General features: G+C 50.5%; 3 protein-coding genes across 6 annotated transcripts in view; 2 read left to right on the plus strand and 1 right to left on the minus strand.

Annotated features, from left to right (window-relative positions):
• Positions 1-13511, plus strand: part of LOC111721737 (ras-related protein Rab-35-like) — a 16969-nt gene extending 3458 nt beyond the window's left edge. Inside the window, exons 2-5 of the mRNA XM_023513240.1 lie at positions 4581-4756; positions 9445-9569; positions 9661-9785; positions 11243-13511. Coding sequence (XP_023369008.1) covers positions 4581-4756; positions 9445-9569; positions 9661-9785; positions 11243-11371 — 555 coding nt within the window. The 3' untranslated portion in view covers positions 11372-13511. The remainder of the gene's footprint in view (positions 1-4580; positions 4757-9444; positions 9570-9660; positions 9786-11242) is intronic.
• LOC100942506 lies at positions 11381-13511 on the plus strand (the record flags this gene model as incomplete). The annotated part of the gene is given in 6 exon segments (XM_023513241.1): positions 11381-11422; positions 11424-11547; positions 11550-11641; positions 11643-11768; positions 11770-11921; positions 11923-13511. Coding segments are annotated over 6 exon segments (870 nt in total), but the record flags the coding sequence as incomplete, so codon positions are not given.
• A 601-nt stretch (positions 13512-14112) lies between these two features.
• Positions 14113-20792, minus strand: part of BICDL1 (BICD family like cargo adaptor 1) — a 96200-nt gene continuing 89520 nt past the window's right edge. For 2 of the 4 annotated variants that reach the window (XR_002773432.1, XR_002773431.1), the window contains 3 exons: positions 18666-18786; positions 17436-17544; positions 14113-15569 (listed from right to left, as the gene is read on the minus strand). Coding sequence is in view for 2 of the 4 variants with exons in the window: in XM_003789924.1 (XP_003789972.1) it covers positions 15408-15569; positions 18666-18786 (283 nt within the window). In the remaining 2 variants the exon portion in view is untranslated. The remainder of the gene's footprint in view (positions 15570-17435; positions 17545-18665; positions 18787-20792) is intronic. The other 2 variants (XM_003789924.1, XM_023513291.1) reach the window with 2 other exon arrangements.

Here is a 20792-nt window from a genome sequence, read left to right on the forward strand (position 1 = left end):
GCCTCCCAAGTAGCTGGGACTACAGGCGCCCATCACAACCCCCGCCTATTTTTTGGATGCAGCCATCATTGTTGTTTGGCGAGTCCAGGCTGGATTCGAACCCACCAGCTCAGGTGTATATAGTTGGCGCCTTAGCTGCTTGAGCCACAAGGCACGGAGCCGGGAACTTTCTTGTTCTGGTTGCCAGAGGAAGGAAGAAGACAGAGAGGGCTTAGGTCCTTATAAGAGCTTCAGTTAGAAGCCTGTGTGGTCTGTCTCAGTGTACCTTGTTCAAAAAAGCCCCCTTTGCTGGCCTATTCTTTTCCCACCCAGGGTCTTTTTGTGCCACTTTTTTTTTTTTTTGAGACAGAGTCTCTCTTTGTCGCCCTCAGTAGAGTGCTCTGGTGTCATAGCTCACAGCAACCTCAGACTCTTGGGCTCAAACAATTTTCTTGCCTCAGCCTGTAGCTGGGACTAAAGGTACCTACCACAACACCTGGTTATTTTTTTCTTTTAGACATGGGATCTCGCTCTGGCTCAGGCTGGTCTTGAATTCATGAACTTAGGTGATCCACCCGCCTCGGCCTCCTAGAGTGCTAGGATTACAGGTGTGAGCCATCCTGCCTGACCTGTGCCCACTAGTTTTTAAAAAGTTTAGAAATATCATAAGATAGACATGCATGTATAAGTTGTCCCTGCACCTGGCTCCTGTGCTGCCCTGGTAGCCTCTGGTCAATGTGTGTCTTTGTGACTTTTTTTCTGCCTCCATGTGCTGTTTGGCAATTTACCTTCCCCTCATTTTATCAAGGAACATCCTTCTGTATCTTGGCTGCACACAAACTTTCTTGGTTCTTTTTAGTGGCTACAAAGTTTTCTATGCTATGTGTGAATGCACCATACTTCATCACCTGTGCTCTTTATAAGTGTGTGGTTTCTAGTTGCTGTTCCCAGTGATGCTGCATTACTTGGGCTACATTGTATATTTGTTCTTGTACATGCATTTCCATACAAGTGTGGTTACTGGGTCACCAGGTGTGGGGTATGTACATTTACAATTTTTTTTTTTTTTAGAGACAGAGTCTTACTTTATTGCCCATAAAGAGTGCTGTGGTGTCACAGCTAACAGCAACCTCCAGCTCTTGGACTTAGGTGATTCTTTTGTCTCAGCCAGGCACCTGCCACAATACCCAGCTGTTTTTTGGTTGCAGTTTGGCCAGGGCCAGGCTGGAACCCGTCACCCTCAGTGTATGGGGCTGGTGCCCTACTCACTGAGCCACAGGCGCTGCCCTACATTTACAATTTGCATAGGTACTACCAATTTGCTTTTCAGAGAAGGTGTAGTAATTTAATTTACACTCCCACTGAAGAGGTTAACAGTGCCTTTCGTCAGCTCTGATCAATGCTAGATCTTAGTTATCTTCATTTTTACTAAGCTGATAGGTGAAAAGAGCTAACTCATTTAAATTTGCATTAAATTTCCCCACTCATTGGTAACATTAAGTATATTTTCATTTGTTAAATATGTCTGGTTCATTGCAGAGGGTTCAGGTTGGGTTAGCCTCTCGGAGGACTGGAATGTGGTTATCTTGTGGGGAAATTCCCTCTGTGGTTGAGGGTGAGCTCTGCTTAGGAAGTGATTACATGGCACATGCCTCTTGGTGGATAAGTGGGCTTTGTCCCCTTACTATCTCTCATAGTGGTTTTGCAACTCTACGGTGGTGTGCTGTAGGAAGAGTTGGCTTCTTTGTGTGATCTTGACCTAGTGCCTAAGCCTTTGTTCACATGTAAAGTGGTGTCTCCTACATGGGGTTGTGGTAGGATTACTTGAGGTAGCACATGTGGCAGTGCCTGGGACTAAGTCATCTTGGTAAATACCAGCTATTTGTTGTCGCTCTTCTGTTCAAGAATGATAACTAATGGACAGCCTCTAATTATGCTAAAAAATGTTCCCTGTGCAATCAGTGATTACCTCTTTGAGGGCTCTTTTGCCATCTCTGTCCTTGCCATTTCCACTCTCAGCATCTCAGTTCATTGTTGGTTTCAGCCAGAAGCCTTTTGATTCTTCTCGTTGATGCATATGTCTGGCAGGGTCTTTCTTCAGAGGTATTTGCCTCTTACCTGAGTGGGAGTTCACAGCAAAGTTTTTCCACTTCAGCACTCTTGACACTCTGGGGCCTGTTAATTCTCTGTTACTGGCTGTCCTGCATGTTGAAGGGTGAGGACCAACAGAACCCAGTTGCACTTCTCTTCCCCCAATTGTGACAACTGAAAATGTCTTCAGACATTGCCAAGTGTCCTTTGGCGAGGCAAAATCATCCCCAGTTGAGAACCCCTGATCTTCATAATCTGTTTTCACCTCATCTTTGCAACTTGCTTTCTCGTGCCGCCTGTGTATTCTTTGTTTTCTTTTTTTCTGTTGGCTCATGCATTCAGCTGTCAGCTGTTCATTGAGCCTAACCTTGCTAGGTGCTAGGCTGCACTCCTGGGAGTATGCAGGACTGGAGGGCCACCAGGTGCTGGTGTGTTCCTGAATGTGTTTTAATTGTGTAGCCTCTGTGTGGGATGTCTGAACCTTTGGAATCTTACCTTTTTAAAACTTTTTTTTTGAGACAGTCTTCCTTTGTCCCCTGGTTAGAGTGCAGTGGCATCATAGTTCATTGCAACTCGTGGGAGCTTAAGTGATTTCTCTTCCCTCAGCTTCCCCAGTAGTTAGGACTGTAAGTGCCTGGTGATTTTTCTGTGTTTAGTAGAGACAAGGTCTTGTTCTTGCTCAGGCTGGTCTCCTAAGCTCAAGCGATCCTTTTGCCTTGGTGTGTCAGGGTGTTAGGATTATAGGTGTGAGCCACTGTGCCCAGCCCAAAATCTTACCTATTTAAACTAGGCCCAAATGTGACTGCTTCCTTGAAGCCCATGTCAGTCTCCACCCCACCTTGAACTTTGACCTTTCTTATACACTTGCCACACTTCATGTAGTCATTTGTGTGTGTGTTGTGTGTCTCTTGCTGTGTTGTTAGTTCCCAATAGAGTGAGAATCTATGCTCCTCCTCATGTTCAGGCCTTTCGAAGCTGGGACTGGACTGTGTACCAACAGGAACTTTTATCTAATCATCTCTCACTGAGATGATCCCAGAGACTGTTTAAAATGCAGCTCCTACCTGTGATTAAAACCCTTCAATGCCTCTCCATCACACAAGAGAAAGTCCAAGTTCTCGAAAATGACACAAAGGCCCAAAATCTGGCCTCAGCCGCCCTCTACCTGCCTCCCACTGGGTTCCCAACCCATGTGACTCTACACACTGTCATTTGTCTGCCTGGAACAGTGATTTGCAGGCCACAGGTCATGACCTGTTTATGTGTAAGGAAATTATTTTTGTGGGTTGTTAAAATCTTTTTGAATTGAAAAGAAAAACCCATGCCTGAGCGGTGGCTGTGACTCAGTGGGTAAGGTGCTGGCCCCATATACTGAGGGTGGCGGGTTCAAACCCAGTCCCGGCCAAACTGCAACAAAAAATAGCCTGATGTTGTGGTGGGCACCTGTAGTCCCAGTTACTCAGGAGGCTGAGGCAAGAGAATTGCCTAAGGAGTTGGAGGTTGCTATGAGCTGTGATGCCATGGCACTCTACCGAGGGCAATAAAGTAAGACTCTCTCTCTAAAAAGAAAAACCCAGGCCAGGCGCAGTGGCTCATGCTTGTAATCTCAGCACTCTGGGAGGCTGAGATAGGTAGATCGCCTGAGCTCAGGAGTTCCAAACCAGCCTGAGCAAGTACAAGACCCCGTGTCTACTAAAATAGAAAAACTAGTTGGGCGTTGTGGTGGGTATCTGTAGTCTGTGCTACTCAGGAGGTTGGGGCGAGAGGATCACTTGAGCCCAAGAGGTTACTGTGAGCTAGGATGCCATAGCACTCAAGCCCAGGGCAACTGAGTGAGAATCTGTCTCAAAAAAGAAGAAGAAAAAGGAAATAGAAGAAAAACCCAGAGTGTCTTATAGGTCTGCCACCATTCTCAGATCACAGCTGACATCCCACCACCCTGGCCACTCTAAAGAAGCCTGTCCCTCTACACTAGTCCCATCTTGTTTTATTTCCTTTGGAGCTCTTATACTCTCTGAAAACGTCGCCTGTATCAGTTTGTTTTATTGTAGCCTGTCTTTTACCCTCCCCTCATCTTTGTTTGAGACAAACAAAGATATCCCTGGAATCTGTTTTTTGTTTTTTTGTTTTTTTGTTTTTTTTTGAGAGAGTCTCACTTTGTGACCCTCAGTAGAGTGCTATGGCATCATAGCTCATAGCAACCTCAAACTCTTGGAGTCAAGAAATCCTTTTACCTCAGCTTCCTGAGTAGGTGGGACTACAGGCGCCCACCACAATGCCTGGCTATTTTTCTTAGAGACAAGGTCTTGCTCTGGCTCAGGCTGATCTCGAACCTGTGAGCTCAGGCAGTCCACCCACCTCAGACTCCCAGAGTGCTAGGATTACAGGTGTGAGCCACTGCACCCAGCCCCAGAACCTATTTTAGAACATGTGGGGCATGTGGAGTGAGCAGGGTGGGAGGGTGGAGCCCAAGGTCTGCCCCATGCAGCCTAGGCCTTAGAGTCTTCCAGGCTCCTTGTTGGGCCTTGTTCACATGCTCTGTGTGTGTGTGTGTGTGTGTAGGCAGCTACATCACCACGATTGGAGTGGACTTCAAGATCCGGACCGTGGAGATCAATGGAGAGAAGGTGAAGCTGCAGATCTGGGACACAGCGGGGCAGGAGCGCTTCCGCACCATCACTTCGACGTGAGTCAGCCCAGCCCTGCACCTGTCCAAAACCCCTCCTCACTGACCTGTGGGCACAGTTGAGTGGTCGTGGTAAAAACATCCACTAGGGCTCGGCGCCTGTGGCTCAAGTGGCTAAGGCGCCAGTCACATACACCTAAGGTGGTGGGTTCGAATCCAGCCTTGGCCCACCAAACAACAATGATGGCTGCAACCAAAAAAAAAAAAAAAAATAGCCGGGTGTTGTGGCGGGCACCTCTGGTCCCAGCTGCTTGGGAGGCAGAGGCAGGAGACTTGCTTGAGCCCAGGAGTTGGAGGTTGCTGTGAGCTGTGATGCCACAGCATTCTACCCAGGGGGACAGCTTGAGGCTCTGTCTCAAAAAAAAACCCAAAAAACAAAAACATCCACTGGTAGGTCTCTGAGGCTGTTAGGGAAGTGAGCCCTTTCCTTTTGGCCACAGTTTCAGCTATGTCTTTCCTTCTTCTGAAGCTACAAGAGGAAGCAGGGACATGGTATGACTGTTGCCCTGGGCAGCAGGCAGTGGCTGCTGTCTGCCTGCCAGACTCTGGGTCTGGCAGGAGGGTGACCTGGACTCTTTCTGCTGGGAGTCAGCTCACCCTCAGACCTATAGTGCTTTACCCATTGGAATAGCAGGAGTATTTCCCTTACCAGGTGGTTGTGAGTACCCTGCCCATCAAACACTTAGTCAATGATAGTTAGTTTTCTCTTGGTAGATGTCAGTTGTAACAGCCGGGGTCAGCCTGTTATGGGCTTCTGGATGACCCAGCCTGACTCTTTGAGGTGGCTCTCTAAGGAAGCCTAGGGAAAAACACTGATGTGTTGAGATCATCAGAAGGGCCTTCCTTTCCTCCCCAGAGCTGTTGAATGGGAAACCCAACCACTTCGCGGGTTGCCCATGTATGTGGCTCTTAGCCACAAGCAGGAGGAAAATGCAGCTCTAGCTCAGAGCAGCAGGTATCTTGTGAAGGGCTCTTAGATGTTGGGTTATTAATGGAACAGGTTTTAGGAAAGAGTAAGGTTTGAAGCCTGACAAATTTGGAATTGTACAGCACATCTTTAGGCAACTTGCCTAAACACTGTGCTTCAGTTTCCCAGCGGGTCTGTCTTTGGGACTGGCTTTAATGTGGGGTGTGCCCTGCTTTGAGTGTACATGGATGTCTCAGTGCCCTTTCTGCAGCTTTGTGGTCAGTGCCATCATCATCCCATTTTACAGAGCTCCTCATGGTGGTCCATGCTGAGCTCCATGCTGTGGTCTGTGCAGTCGGGCCTGTGTCTGTCCTACTGGGGGCACCTTCCAGAGCAGTTCCTCTGTGAGTGGGCTCGGGAAGGCCTATGAGGAAGTTCCCTGGCCAGAGGTCCCTTTCTCCCCATAGCATGGGAGCAGGGCAGACCCCAGGCTGGCTGCCCATCCTGGGTCCCTCAGGATCTGCCACCCCTGTGGCAGTAGCTGGGGAAGGAGGGACAGGCCCTGGAGCCTGAGCAGCCCTGAGCTAGAGGGCTAAATCTATGGTGAGTACATGTGTGCTATGGCCTGTGGTTCTCTGAAACTTTGGGGGTTCCCAATGCTGGGGCTGCCTGGTTGCAGTGCTTTGTGACCACTTGCTGATAGGCTGCCCAAGTAAGGGCTCTCTGGCCCCATATGTCTTGGTAGCTGCCAGTGAGGCCCTGAGGAGGACTGCTGGGGTCAGGCTGCTCAGGGTGGGTCTGGCATGAGTGTGTCGGGCAGCTTGGAGTCTGTGAGCCCAATCAAGGACCTCTTGTTGGGTCGGCAAGTCTGGGCACTGACCTCACACATCCTGACTTGGGGCCGAACCTCTCACTAAGGACTTCACCTGCTTTATTTCATTTAATCTTGATAAAAAGTCCTATGATCTTTCTCCATTTTACAGATGAGAAAATAGGCCCAGAGAGGATGAAGCAGTCTAGCTTAGCTGCCTAGAAGGGGCCAGAACTGAGGCCTTTACTCAGTGCCTGATCCTGCTCTTGAGCCACAGCTCCTCCCAGCCACCATGAAGTCAGCTCCTTTTGGGACAGGGCGGGGCAGGATGAGGGTAAACTGGCTCCTTCATTCCATGGGGAGACTTGGAGGAGTTACTCAGGGCCTGAGGGCAATATGGGTTTTTGCCAGCTTACTTGAAAAGGGGGTGACCTGCATACTGGTGGCTTAGGGGTACTGGGTTGGGCCTATTGACTGTCCCACCTGTCTGTCTCAGGGAAGTGGGGGGTTAGCCCCATCATGGAGTTTCTGGCTCTGCCTCTCATGAGGCAAGAGGCATTGCAGGGCCTGCCACGGTTCACCAGAAGACTTGGTACCCTGTTAATTGTCTCTGGAGAAGAAGGAAGGACTCTAAGAGGATTGAGGAGTTTGCAGCAGTGGGGCGGTCAGGGCACAATAGCATGACCTTTTCTGATTCACTAAAGGAGAAACTAAAACTGCTTCCTGATAACCTAACAAGAAAGAGCCCTGTCATTCAAGTTCTTGACCTCAGTGGCTGAGGTTTCCTGGCCCTGAGAGGTGATGCTGGGGAGATATGAGGTCGAGTTGGAGATGAGTGGGTGACAAGGAGGGGAGGCTCCTGGCACTGGACCACTCTCAGCCTCACATCCTCACTGGTAGAATGGTTCACCTGATGTCTGTTGGACTAGGTTGTTGCAAAGATTAATTAGGCACTGTGTCTGGCTTACAGTGGGGTTCTGGCAAGTGGGAGTGATTCCTGGTAGTAATGGGCTGGGAACTCTGTGCCCCTAACCTCATCCCCAGACTAGTTTTCTGCTCTTGAGTAAACCCCCTTCCCTGGGCCCCAAAGAAGGTAGAGGTTCCCAGGGAGCAGGAGGGGGCTTTGTGCTGCAGCCATAGCTGTTGGCATTTCTTGAAATCTTTAATAATCTTCAGCACAGGAGAGTTTGCAAAGGGATTCCACCCCTCGTGCTTCCGTTGCTGGCAGGGGACAGTCGTCTGGGCCTGTGGTTCTGGCATGCACTTGCACACCCACTCCGGAAGGCTTTGCCATGCCGCCCTTGTGCTGAGCTGGCGCTCACAGCAGCAGCTGCAAAAGGGCCCAGCTGAGGCTAGAGCTGGTTCTTGGGCTCAGTGCCAAGGTGGCTTGACTGTCACAGCTCCCTCTAAGCTCAGGAGTGCTGCCATCTTGGGAGCCAAGCTGTAAGCGGAAGGAGGGCAGTGGGAGAAAGTCCCAGTGGGAAGACCGAGTGGGCAGGGGCAGGCTGGATTTGACCCCGGGGCATAACAGGGGCCCTTCTTGTTCTGCAGCCTTCAGGGCTCCCCTACTGAACTGTGGGTTGCTTTTCTGCCACTTTTCTCTGGGATTCCAGATGGTCATTGAAGTTACATTAGTAATAATAATAAAGAGTACCCAGAATTGACAGTGACTGCTCCCAAGTCCTTGGTGACATACATTATCTCCTTTATTCCTTACAACCACCCTGAGGGTTTTACAGTTGAGGAAACTGAGGCATGGCAAGGGGAATACAGTGGCCTTCCCAAGCCTTTCACAGTGGGATCCAGAGTTGGTTTTTGTCCCGGGATTGGTCCTCAGATGTGCATAATTAGACAGAGCTGACAGGCAGGTGGATGGGAATGGAGCTACACATGCCAGCCTGGCTGCTCCATCCTCACCCAGCTCGCAGTGCATTGTGCTGCCTCTGGACATGCTTGGGCTCCAGGCTGCTGCTCTCCTGATGAGCCTCGAGCACATGGAGATGTTTTAGGGGCCAGTAACAGCCAGAAGTTAGAGGAAGCAGCCTGTCCACTCATGGTCTGCATTCTTGGTATCCTGAGGAGCTCCCAAGGATGGAGAATCCTTGTGGCTTTAGGGAGAAGGTGCAGAGAGAGGGCTCTGGCTGGTTCTATAGTGTTGGAGTGGGGAGTGCCTGGCTGCTGGCTCTGTGAGGGCTCAGGGGAAAAACATGGCTTTGGTCCTTCATCTCTTCTCCTGAACCAGCAGGCTGGATGGAACACAGAGTCTGGAGAGGAACATTTGACATGCCTCTTCTTTCCAGACCTTCTAGCTGGCCCTGGAGTCTACATGTTTGCATGATGACTTTGTGAGGCTCCCTCTTCCCGGCCATCCCATGAGCTGGATGCCTGTATGACTTCCATGCTCTCCCTGCCACCAGCATGGAAGAGCCCAGAGCAACAGGAAGGGAGGTGCTCACCTGCCCTGGGGGAGGGGATGCAGATTTTGCCAAGGATTCACAAATGGTGCAGCTTCTTAGGAAGGTGTTCCTCTAAAACAGATTTGATGAGAGAAAAGTTTTTTGAAAGTTCAAAGATAGCGATAACATGTCAAATACAAAAAATTACCTGAATTCAAAAATTAAACAAGAACTTCAAAGAAGTTTTAAGCTAGCCTGCAGACTCTGAACAGCATGGGGTGATTCCCTCAGACCAGGTATGCCACCTCAGAGCCAAGCCCTCCTACTCTGGTGGTGTCCTCGGGACAGGTATGTGAAGCCAGTGCTGCTCATGCAGCCTTTTCTGTTGGCCACATGTGGCCCAAGTGTGTCAGCTGAGGTTAGGGAGAAATGAAATTCTGCGGGGTCATGGGGTGAAGCTTTGGCAACCCCCTTGCCTTTCCCCTGGCTGTTGTTGTGATGTGAGCAGGCAGGTCCTAGAGAAGGGGCTATTCTTGTTGGGGCTGAAGGTTTAACATACACCCTGGCTCCACAGGTATTATCGGGGGACTCACGGGGTCATTGTGGTTTACGACGTTACCAGTGCAGAGTCCTTTGTCAATGTCAAGCGGTGGCTTCACGAAATCAACCAGAACTGTGATGATGTGTGCCGAATATTAGGTGAGGCTGGACCCAGAGGGGTGAGGATGGTGGGATGGCGGGTGGCCAGAGGTGGTCTTCAGGGCTGGGCTGACTCTGCTTTGCTTTGAAGTGGGCAATAAGAATGACGACCCTGAGCGGAAAGTGGTGGAGACAGAAGATGCCTACAAATTTGCTGGGCAGATGGGGATCCAGTTGTTCGAGACCAGCGCTAAGGAGAACGTCAATGTGGAAGAGGTGAGGGCCTGAGGCCTGGGGTTGGTGGGGCACAGTGCGCCTCTGGCTGCTGCCTGGCTCTGCTCTGCCCCATGGTTCCCTTCTCCCCATTCCTGGTCTATGCAGGGCATCTTAAGTGACCAACAGAAAACATCATCATAACTACCATTTACTGAGTGCCTGCTATTTGCCAGGAGTTGTGCCAGGCCCTTTGAAGTTCTAAGCTTATATTGCAGCAGTCCTCTGAGGTAGATATAATTATTCAAATAAGTAAACAGAGGTTCCAAGTGTTTAAGTAACTTAAGGAGTATCACCCAGCCCTTACCACAAAGCCTCCTGTTGTCTGTTTCCTCGGTCCTTACAGTTACCTCTTCCTATTCTGGCTTTCTCTGGGGCCTTGGCTTGCCTATAGAGACCAGGTCCTGTGACCTCCAGAGTTCAGGTGGACACCTCTCAGAGGCTTCCCGGGACATGGGCCCCTGCAGACTGGCTGAGCCTGAACTAAAAAAAGCCTGAGGCTTTTCCCATTCACTCCTGCCAGGCCTGCGGGAAAGCAGTGGCTCCATTTGCTGGCCTTGGGGGAGGCTTGCCCTAGGGTGTGTGGAGTCTAGAGGCCCAAGGGACGCTGGGACCCCTACTGCTTCTGGGGACACGTGCTGCACAGAGGTGGGGAGTGCAGGTTTCTCATCAAGTCAGCTTGAGGGTAGGGCTGGTCTGACCTTGGATGGGGACTTCACCTCTTTGGGGCTTCCTTTGTTCATCTGTAGACTGGGAGGGAGGGAGAGCCCTTCCTTGCCTTCCACATGGTGAGAGCTGAGTGAAGAAAGTCACATTCAGTGCTTGGCACACAGAGCATGCTTTGTAGATGTTGGCTATATTTTAATCTTACTATGCTCCCACCAGCACAGTGACCACAACTCACCTTTCCAGGGCCGAGTGGAAGAGAGGACTGTGGTGGTAGATGGAGTCTCATTGGATTCTGGTATTGGAAGGAATTAGGAGTCTGGGAAAGGCTCCAGGCAGGACCTATGGGCCTATGTGTAGTGAGGTAGTGTGGAGCTGGCTTCAGGGGCACCTTTATCTGTCTTAAGAGATGATTCCAGCTGAACTAAAAGGGGTTCCTTCTCTGTGTGAAAAAAAGACTGGAAACTCCCTGAGAGATTGACTCATGAAGTCACAGCTCATGGGTCTTAATGTTCCCTTTTTTTAAGAGACAGGGGTCTCACTGTGTTGCCCATGCTGGCCTGAACTCCTGGGCTGGAGTCAGGAGTTCTCCTCTCCTTCCAAGTAACGATACTATTCCTTTCTGATCTTTAAATAAAATAATTTGCCACTTCCTTCTAGAATGGGTTTTGAGGACATACATACAAAAAAAATTGCAGTGGAAATAGAAAGCTGGGCCAGGAGAGATCGCTGTGTAGGCAGCAGGGCCTTCTCCCTGGGTCTGAGGCCTGCCCTACCTCTTTATTTTTCCACAGATGTTCAACTGCATCACAGAGCTGGTCCTTCGAGCAAAGAAAGACAACTTGGCAAAACAGCAGCAGCAACAACAGAACGATGTGGTGAAGCTCACGAGGAACAGTAAACGAAAGAAACGCTGCTGCTAATGTCCCAGGCCACTGCAGAGACTGCACTGCGGTCCCTCTTCCAGCCCGAGGCCCGTCGGGGGCCCCTCGGGGGACAGTCTCAGTTTTGTGCCGTTATTTAAAGAATTCTCTCCACGTTTTTGTATCAGGAGGCACCATCGGCACTTCCTCCTCCCTCACCCCCCAGTGCCAAGAAGGTGTGGACCAGCCTGCCTTTCCTTACTGGTGCCCCCTCCTCCCCAGCCATGGCGCCTGGACCTGGCGAGGATGCTGCCAGCTGAGCGGACTGATTAACCATAAGAGTTTGTACATAGTGTATATTGCTCTAACCAGCCGCACACCTCGTCTTGCTCTGGCTTTTGCCTCCTTAATGCCAACCTGCTGCAATGGACCCTCCTTGCTCCCCTCCCTGTCCCATCTTAACCCTCAGCAGCTTCCCGAGGAGAGAGCATCATATTCTAGCTGCATCTTTGGCCAACCTACGCTGGTGAAGTGGGCTCTGTGTTGCTCATTCTCTTCTATAGGCTGTTGACTTCTGTCCCCAGCACACAGGGTCTTGGCCTTTTCAGGGCCTGTGCAGGCTGTCTTCCTTCCCCATTCTCCTCTGGGAACTGGGGAACACAGCCTCAAGGTAGGTCCCCAGCCCTGTGGTTCCACAGAAGTGTCAGCCCTGCCCTCTGGCCAACAGATTTCCTGTCCTGCCTTCTAGATGCCTCTGAGCTGCAAACCCAGAGTAGCCGTGGCTTCTAATTTATACGAACATGTTTCAGTTCCAACAGAAAGGTAGGGGTCTGTTTGTGCAGAGATGGGGCTTACAGGGGGTATAGGAGCATTATTTTAACAGATAAAGAAAATGAAGCCAAATTAAATGAATTAAGTTCTTCACAATTATTTTCTTTCCCTTAGGTTTGATGGCACAGCAGTAAAAGTTGTGGCCACCCCTCTTTGGGTCCAGTGTTTTTAGAAAAAGTGAAAGGCTTCCTGTCATGGTGGAGCTGGGCTCTTGGCTATGTCTTGGTGGGAATGGAGAAAGGGCCTCCCACTAGAGTTCAAGGGTCTATAATGCAGCACTAGGCACCTTTGCACCTGGGATGTGGGTACCAGGGGCTGCAGGGCTGTGGGGATGACACCCTGCACTGGGATGGCAAGCAGCCTTGGACCACTGACAGAAGCATTGTAGTGCAAAGATGGCAGGAGGATTTCTTAGCAGTGGAAAGGAATGCCTGGGGGCCTGGGAGAAGCTAGTTTTGATCTACTTCAGCCCCTGGAGGAGAAACCAGGGTCATCTGCACTTGATTACTGCTCCCTAAGCCTGGACACTTCATTCCCCTTTCCCCTGAAAGGATCAAGTAACCTGGGAAGAATTTATTTCAACACCATAATGTGTTTTATCAGATTTCCTTTCCTAGGCGATTTCTAGGCAAAGCCCTGATTGGACAATCACATCATAGATCACACTGCAGATTTTCCATGTTAACACTGTGGGTGGGTTTTTAATCAATAAAAAACTGGGAGTTTCTTCTCACCTGTCTCTCCACTTGCCCAAACTGCCAAAGCTGGTGGATCTGTGTGGCAGGTCTTCACTTTGGAGCCACAGTATGGGCCTGGGAGCTTGGTGGGCCTGGGAGCTTGGTGGGCCTGGGAAGTGGGGGGCTGTGGCACGGGAGGGGGTGGGGCAGGGCTGGAAGGGGGCAGAAGCAGGAGCTTCGTCCTCAGGACTGTTCCTGGCAAATGGTGGGCCTTGTGGGGATGTTCAGTGCTGGGGGCTCCTATACTGGTGAGTGGGGGGCACACTTGCCTCTGAGCACTCAGGTGAAGCCAGTGAGGGCATGCTTGCAAATTCTAGCAATAAGTGGGGTGTCCTGGGAGCATCCAGCCCAGGCTAGAAGCCCTCATGGTTTCTGGCAGCTGGACATGCAGCCCCAGGTGCTGGGGTGATTTTGGCAATGATGGTGTGCCTGTCCCACTGAGTGTTAAAAGCATGAATGGGGGGTTGGGTGGGGGTGGGGGACACGGGGCTGAACCGATGTCCTAGTGAACCTGATGTGAAATTTCTGTCAAAACTTTTCAATGGTTTGCTAGGGTTATTTCTGTATTGAAAGTTTCTAATTATGCTTTTTAAAAAAAATACTAAAAATAAAGGTTCAAGCTGCCAAATTTTCTTGAGGGGATCTGTTTGCTCTCCCTCCAGCTGTGCTGTGGGTGGGCTTGGCTTCTTCCCTTCCATTGTGTCCAGCTCTTGTTTGTTCTTGGCCTAAGTCTTGCACAGGTGCCTGTCAGGGGCCTTAGGACACTTTTAGAAGCCAAATCCATTTTCTCCAACAGCTAGTCTAGGACTGAGTTTCTCTCTAGTTTGAAGCATTGGCTGTGCCAGGGGAAGCTCTGAGTTTATTCTCCACAGGCCCAAAAGGACGCTGTGGAAATCTTTGCCTGGAGTGGTGTCTTCGTGGCTCAAAGTACCAAGCTCTAGGCTCTGCCCTTGGCCATGGGGAGAAGTATGGGCAGATGTGCCTGGCAGACAGATACTGCAGCACTTGTAGGGGGGCAGTAGGCCTTGCAGGAGTGGTGTGGGGCAGGATGCTGCCACCCTTTAGGAGAGATGCCCTTTCCTGGCCTAATCTATTGATAGGAGACCAGCATCTGGGGTGATTTCACAGGTACAGGGTATACACTATTGCTGCCTTTACAGCAGCAGCCCAGATGACATCACCTGCATTCAGACCAAACCATCCCTCCAAATACCCAGCGACTGAGACAGGAAGCTGTGTAGAAATTCATTTTATTCTTATTCAGACTATTTTCAAAAGAAGCAGTGGTGTGCTGTTTTTCTAAAAATATGCCTTTATAGATTTATATATAGTATATTATAAAACCCATACATGTATTTACATGATTGTTACATACAAAATTACAGCACTGTATTATGTACATATCTATAAGTACATTCTTTCCGCTCATCCCTGCTGTGCTTTCCCATGGTGAGGGAGGGAGACTGGATCAGCTGTGGGCAGCTTCGGAGCCTCTACTGGGGCCTAGGTGCAGATGGGAGTGGCTGCCTAGGGAGGAGCAGCAGCAGGGGCAGGCCTAGTCCTGGTGAAGGCCTAGTGGGCAGTATCTGGAGGCTCCAGTAGCCTCCCCCCTCCATCCATCCTGTGGTGCCAATACTGCCTTCAAGGTGGGGGCTGGCTGACCACTGACACCTCTGGGGCCATTATGTAGCCTGGACTTGCTTGCTGGGCCAAGAAGTTGTATATGTAAGGGGTAGGGGCTACAGGAAGAAGAGACCCCTCTCAGCCCTGGTCCTGTGAAGGAGAAAGGGCTGGATAGCTGAAGCCAGCAGTGGACGAGTGAGAACACACTGCCTGGCGTGGGCTCTGCTAAGGGGCAAAGACTGCACTGAAAGAGGCTGGAAAGGACAGCAGTGGCAGCCAGGTGACAGGGCCTCCTTCCTCCCTGGGGATCAGGATGACCTCGGCCAAGCTTGGGGTGGGCCCCAGCTCTTAGGCTCTGTGGCCACAGAGGTGCTCTAGCAGATATGCATGCACGTGGGTGAGGGGCTGCCTCCCCTTACTCCCTGGGCTGAGGCTGGGAAAGGAAGGAGGCTTAGGCCCTGGGCCTACTGCCCGTCAGAATAAGCCCCGAAGGCCCAGGCCTTCTGAGGCATGCAGAGAAGGACCTCCATTTTTTCTGTTCCCCATTTTCTAAAACCAAGGAGGCAAGTAGTACCTACAGGGTGAGCTGCAGTCCACTGGGTCTGAGCTGCAGAGCCCAAACAAGGGGCTACTTTGGGAAGCAGCCTGAGGCCTGCTCAGTGACAGGATCCAGGGGAAGGCTCTACCAGGAGCTGGGGTGAGGGCAGCCTTCAGAGGCCAGGCAGGCCCCCACCCTCGAGGTCTCCATCCCTACCAGCCAAAAGGAGTGCATCTCCCAGATCCACTGGGACCTAGCATGGGGGCAGTGCAACTGCCAAGTCCCAGGCCACAAGGGAGGCCCTTGCCCCACCACCTTTTCAGCCTCCCCCAGTCCACCCATCCCTGGTGGCCTGATTCCTCCCAACTTAAATTTTCCTGAAGAACGAGAAGAGCCGTTTGCCTTCAGTGGTGCTGGGCTCATCCCCCCGCCCTGCACTGTGGCCCCTGGAGAAGGCAGCAGCCGGCTGGCTCCGTTCCTTCAGGTGCGTGTCCATCAGCTGCCGGTCAATGACCCTGTGCATGTCATCCTGCAGAAGGGAGGAACAGTGGCCAGGGATGAGCAGGGTTCTGATCCATCCGTAGGGGTGGACAGAGAGGTGGCAGTATCGGACAGATGGATGCGAGATGAGGATGAGATGAGTGAGCGGCTGGAGGGGGACTACCCTGATCAAGAAAGCAATGAGCCTGGGCACCATGCCAGATGCACAGGAGAGCCTTGTGGTGCCTCAGTCTCCTTAGGGTCTGGGCTGGCTTCTCTCCAAAAGTGTTATTCCCAAGGGACCTACTGGAACTCTGCACTCCTGAGGTGACCACTCAGCTGATCTGTCCCTATAGGCCCATATAATGGTCCTCATGCCACCACTCAGCCTTGGTGACCAGCCCTTTGGGCCCTGTGTCCTATGTGGTGCCTCTGGCTTAGATTGTCACCTCCACCCCTGCAGGCCCTAGGGGGGGTTAGGACCTTGGCTTCCCAGCTCTCCAGCTACTGGCCTGGCCTCAGGGGGTTTCTCCCATGCTTTCCTTCCCATTATTTCCAGCCCGAGTTGCTGATAGCCAGGCACCACTGGTAGCTCCAAGTTGCAAAGAAACAGACTCCCTATTTGTAGCAAGGCTCCTATCTGCAGCAGAGGTCAAGGGCATCACAACTTTCAGGGGTTGTCTTGCACCAAAGGGCTGTAAGACCCATTTCTTCCAGCTTCCTACTGGGGAAAATTAGGACCTTTCCCCTTTCAATTTGCTTGAGTTGTCTAAAAAGCACCTCCCTGCCCTGTCTTAGAGGGCACCTTCTCCTTCACAGCAAAGCTTCTGGACCTTTCCATTCTAGCAGCTAGATTCTGAGTCTCTAACATTCTGTTTGACAAAAGGGTTCTGCCACTAACAAAGTTTGAAAACTGCTGGTTTAGAAATACAAGCAGCCCTGGGTAATTAAAATCAGTAGTAACCGTAAGAAGCATCTGCCTGATTCCTTCATCCTTGAATATGGTGGGTTCTGAGATGGCCTGGTAAAAACACTTTGGCTAAACCCCAGAGCTAGTTACTATTCATATCTGAGCATGGGACAGGGGAGGCTGCATTTGGGGTGGAGGCTCCCTGTGGCGAGGCAGACCACCTTTGCAGCAGAACAGCCACTGGCTATGAAGGTGAGAAACCAGGCTGACCCACTCCTCTGCCTGACCAGCTTGTCTGTCTATCCCTCCTCAGTCTTACCTTGAGTGCACATTAGCACTGCAGAGATGAAGCCAGGCTCTGGCATACTCTTTGTAGATTTCAACACAAAAGAAGGGTGCCAGTGAGTACAGCTCTCTTACCCTCCCTGGCTCTGGTCTTGCTCTCTGGAGCACCTCTCCACCCTTTTCCCTCCTTCTCTTCCTTCCCCTTTTCTCCACCTCGCCTGTCAAATCTGTCACTGTGCCAGGTATTTGCGATACACGGTACTGACTTCTAAGGCTCCAGTGCAGAATCCTCAGCATAGTGCCCTGCCTTAGGACATGCTCAATAAAAGCTGTGCTACATATGACACAGGAATGCGAAAGGCCCTTCAGAAAAAAATTCTCTCAAAGCTGCCAATGTAACCCCATTCTATAGTTTCACAGACAACATGCTGCCTGTAATTCCACACCTACTGTTCCTTCAGTGGGCAAAACAGCCATTTATGAGAAGGTGGCACCAAAAAGCCAGGGTCATCCCATCAGCACTAGGCCACACGTGTCAAGGAACTCACTGGACATGACAGTGATGGGAAGAGCAAGGCCAGGGGTTGAGGGCACATCACACTGCACAGAAATGATGTCGGGCTTTGGCACACAGACATGGTGACCCATGAGGGGAGGTGGCAAGGATGGCACAGCGATGACAGCAGGGAGAGAGTGGATGGGATGCAGTCTCAGTCTCACCTCAAAGGCAGGAGGGGTGTACAACTAAAGCTGTTGATACGGGAACTGAGAAAGGCCACTAGATCAGAAACCAAAGGAGCCAGATAGTAAAAAGCCCTGAGGAAGCAAACTGTAGCCAGGAGAGAAGAAAGAGAATGGGCAGTGAGCTGGGGTGTGGGCAGCTGGCTGTTGGCAAGTGTTGGGGCCAGTGACCAGCACTCCATGATAGGGCCAGTGCTCCATGACCAGCCCGATGAGGCCCTGGGAGAAAGTCACCAACCACCTGCCTTCTGTAGTGGGGCACACTTAGTAAAGCTGCAGGTGGCTTTCCTTCTGCCTAGTTAGGATTTCCTAGGGAGAAACATTAATTGTACTACCTCAACCTCATCAACAAAAAGCCAGTCACAGCTCCAGACCAGTGGGGACCCATGTGGGATCTTGAAAACAGTGGTCATAGAGATGGACTAACTCACTCTGCCCAGGGTCTGCACCAGCATAGTGCTCTTTGGAAAAAGGAGGCTAGCCCTTAAGAAAGAGAAGGGCAGCAGCAGTTGCCACCACTGGAGGAGTGCGGAGATGTACCCAGCTGTGAATTTTCATCCAAACGTAAAGGGGTTCCTGGGCCCTCCATGTCAGCCAGCTGTTTCTAATTTTAACAAAACCCAGCCTGAAGAAGCACCCCATTCCAAGTCTAGAGATGACAATACCTCCAAACAGTAGAAGCCTGGAGTTTGTTGCTCTCAAGAGTATCCTTTTTGTTTTTTTGAGACAGAGTCTCACTATGTTGCCCTCAGTACAGTGCCATGGCATCACAGCTCATAGCAACCTCAAACTCTTGGGCTTAAGCAATTCTCTTGCCTCAGCCTTCCAAGTAGCTCGGACTACAGGTGCCCACCAGGTGCCCACCAGGTGCCCTCCACAATGCCCAGCTTTTTTTTGTTGCAGTTGTCATTGTTGTTTAGATGGCCTGGACCAGGTTCAAACCCTCCAGCCTTGGTGTATGTGGCCAGTGTGGTAGCCAGTGTGGTAACCACTGTGCTACAGGCACCGAACCTGAAGAGCATCCTTGAACATTCTTCCCTAGGGACTATGGGGAACATGAGCTCTGGATTTTGCCAGGTTTAGAACTGGGGTCACTGTTCACCTAGTTGCACGGGACCCTCTAGTAGGAAACTCTCCTTGTACTCTGTCTGGGTTTAGAGACTCCTCCTGAAGTCTTCCCTCACCCTGGTTCTTAGGGCTCTCAATTACCTGCCAAGCCTCCAGCTGTTGGGAGAGGTTCAGCTTTTGCTGAATAGCATCCAGCAGCTGGCTGTTCAAAGACATCATGTCCATCCTGCACTTGGCAAGTTCCAGCTCCACAGCATTTTTCCTGAAAACAAACAAGCCAGGATGAATGTGGATACCTTGTGCCAGAGGCATCTGGTTTTTTACTTTTTTTTTTTTTTGGTAGGGTTTTTTTGGCCGGGGCTGGGTTTGAACCTGCCACCTCCAGCATATGGGGCCAGTGCTCTACTACTTGGGGCACCTGAAGTCTACAGGATGAAGAAACAGGTTCTGACCCCAAACTCACAACAAACAGTTACTTTAACAGCACCATGATGTTGCCTGTAGAGGGTTAGTTTACAACACATTTCACATACATTTCAAATTAACAACCTGTAGGTGAAAACAACCTCACAGATAAAGAAAGAGAGGTTGAAAGTAGTTGAAAGAAGATACCTAAACAAGGACTGGAACCCAGAGAACAAAGCCCTCACACAACACAAAGAAGCTGCTTGTCCTTCCCCAGAAGCCAGTCCCTACTGGAAAAGGTGGGGACTCTGTCCCCTAGGAATAAAGAGGGGCTCCTTTTGATTTGCAAATCTCCTCTAAAGAAACTGTCCTGACAATACACATGTGTGCAAAAATAGCCACACACCACAGCTTAATCAGAGTATCCAAACAACTAAGGCACTGGTAAATAAACTCTATGATCAAATACAGCCACCAGTTAAAACCATGATGTAGAAAGCATACTGACAGTTCATAATATATTGCTGTGTGGAGAAAAGTACCAGAAAACAAGCTCTGGTATAACACTAGCTTTGTAAAACAAAAACTGCTTTTGTTGGAGGACATACACAAAAATGTCTACTGGTTTCTGGGTATGGTTCACTTTTGCATTTTATATTTTTACATTCTGTGTATGTTCCATTATTCCTTTGTTTGTTTTCTCCAACATTCCTATTTGATATAAAAGAAAAGTTTCAGACATGGGGAAATGGTAATAAGAAATAGAAGGAACTAACAGGGTCGTCTCTGCAGAGGTAGCCTGGTTGTCCAGCTGTGGGAACATGCATTATTTAGCTCTTGCCTTCATCAACTGCTCCTAAACCACTTAAAACGGCAAAGCTAACAAAAGCATCCTCCTTGCCCCAGCGACCAATGTGTATGGCCCAAGGACAGCTAGAGGATCCATCTGCAGAGGCTGCCAGCTCAGAACACGACAGCACTTTCTCCTCAACTTCACGCCTACCGAGCAATTTAGTCACCCACCCAACACCCCAGACAGTGCCCACACACCTGCCTTCCCCAGAGGAGACACTCCAGACAGTTCGCCCACTGCACAAGCCCCACCCAACTGAGGCTGAGGGTAGCGGCGCAGCCGTGGGGCAAGGAAGGGAGTGGACCCCAAGCTGTCCAATGAATGCTGGGGCACAGAGGCTGCAGGCTGCCTCTGCCATGCCTGCCGTTATTGGCTGGCGGCAAAAAGAGGAAATCCTGGCGCAACACCGGTTGCCATGGACGCCTGCCTGCCCCGCGTCTGGGAACCTCAGAACCACCCCGACGGCCCGCCTGGCTGCGGCCTCATGAGCTTCTGGCGTCTCCAGCAGGTGGCATCACCAGCAGCCAGGAGCCCCGGGAGGGAATGTGCTGACTAATGCCGTCACCACCTGAGCAGTACGGGGTTCCCTTCCTTCTCGCGCAGTCTCTGAAGCGGGGTCTGCCTGGCTAACCTTCGCGCCATTCATGGGGAACCTGCATCGGGAAAGCTCAGCTACAGATCAATATATTAGTTGCTGATCAATATATTAGTCATATTTTTTAAAAAAGTATTACCAAGGGCTAGAATTTTTTTTTAAATGAAAACACTAGTAATTGACTCATTTTTGTAAGGCAGATTTTCTGGCCCCCAATTTTTGTTTTTACTGAAGGCCTTTCACCTGCAAGAAGATAAAATTGTTCTTAACTTTTTTTGCAGTCCAGTGACTACACATAAGAATTATAGGGTAGGGCAGTGCCTGTGGCTTAGTGAGTAGGGCCCTGGACCCATATACCGAGGGTGGCAGGTTCAAACCCAGCCCCAGCCAAATTGCAACCAAAAAAAAAAAAAAA

The sequence above is a fragment of the Otolemur garnettii genome, unplaced genomic scaffold (genome assembly GCF_000181295.1).
Source record: "Otolemur garnettii isolate 467f Iridium unplaced genomic scaffold, OtoGar3 scaffold00038, whole genome shotgun sequence".
Taxonomy (NCBI): Eukaryota; Metazoa; Chordata; class Mammalia; order Primates; family Galagidae; genus Otolemur; species Otolemur garnettii.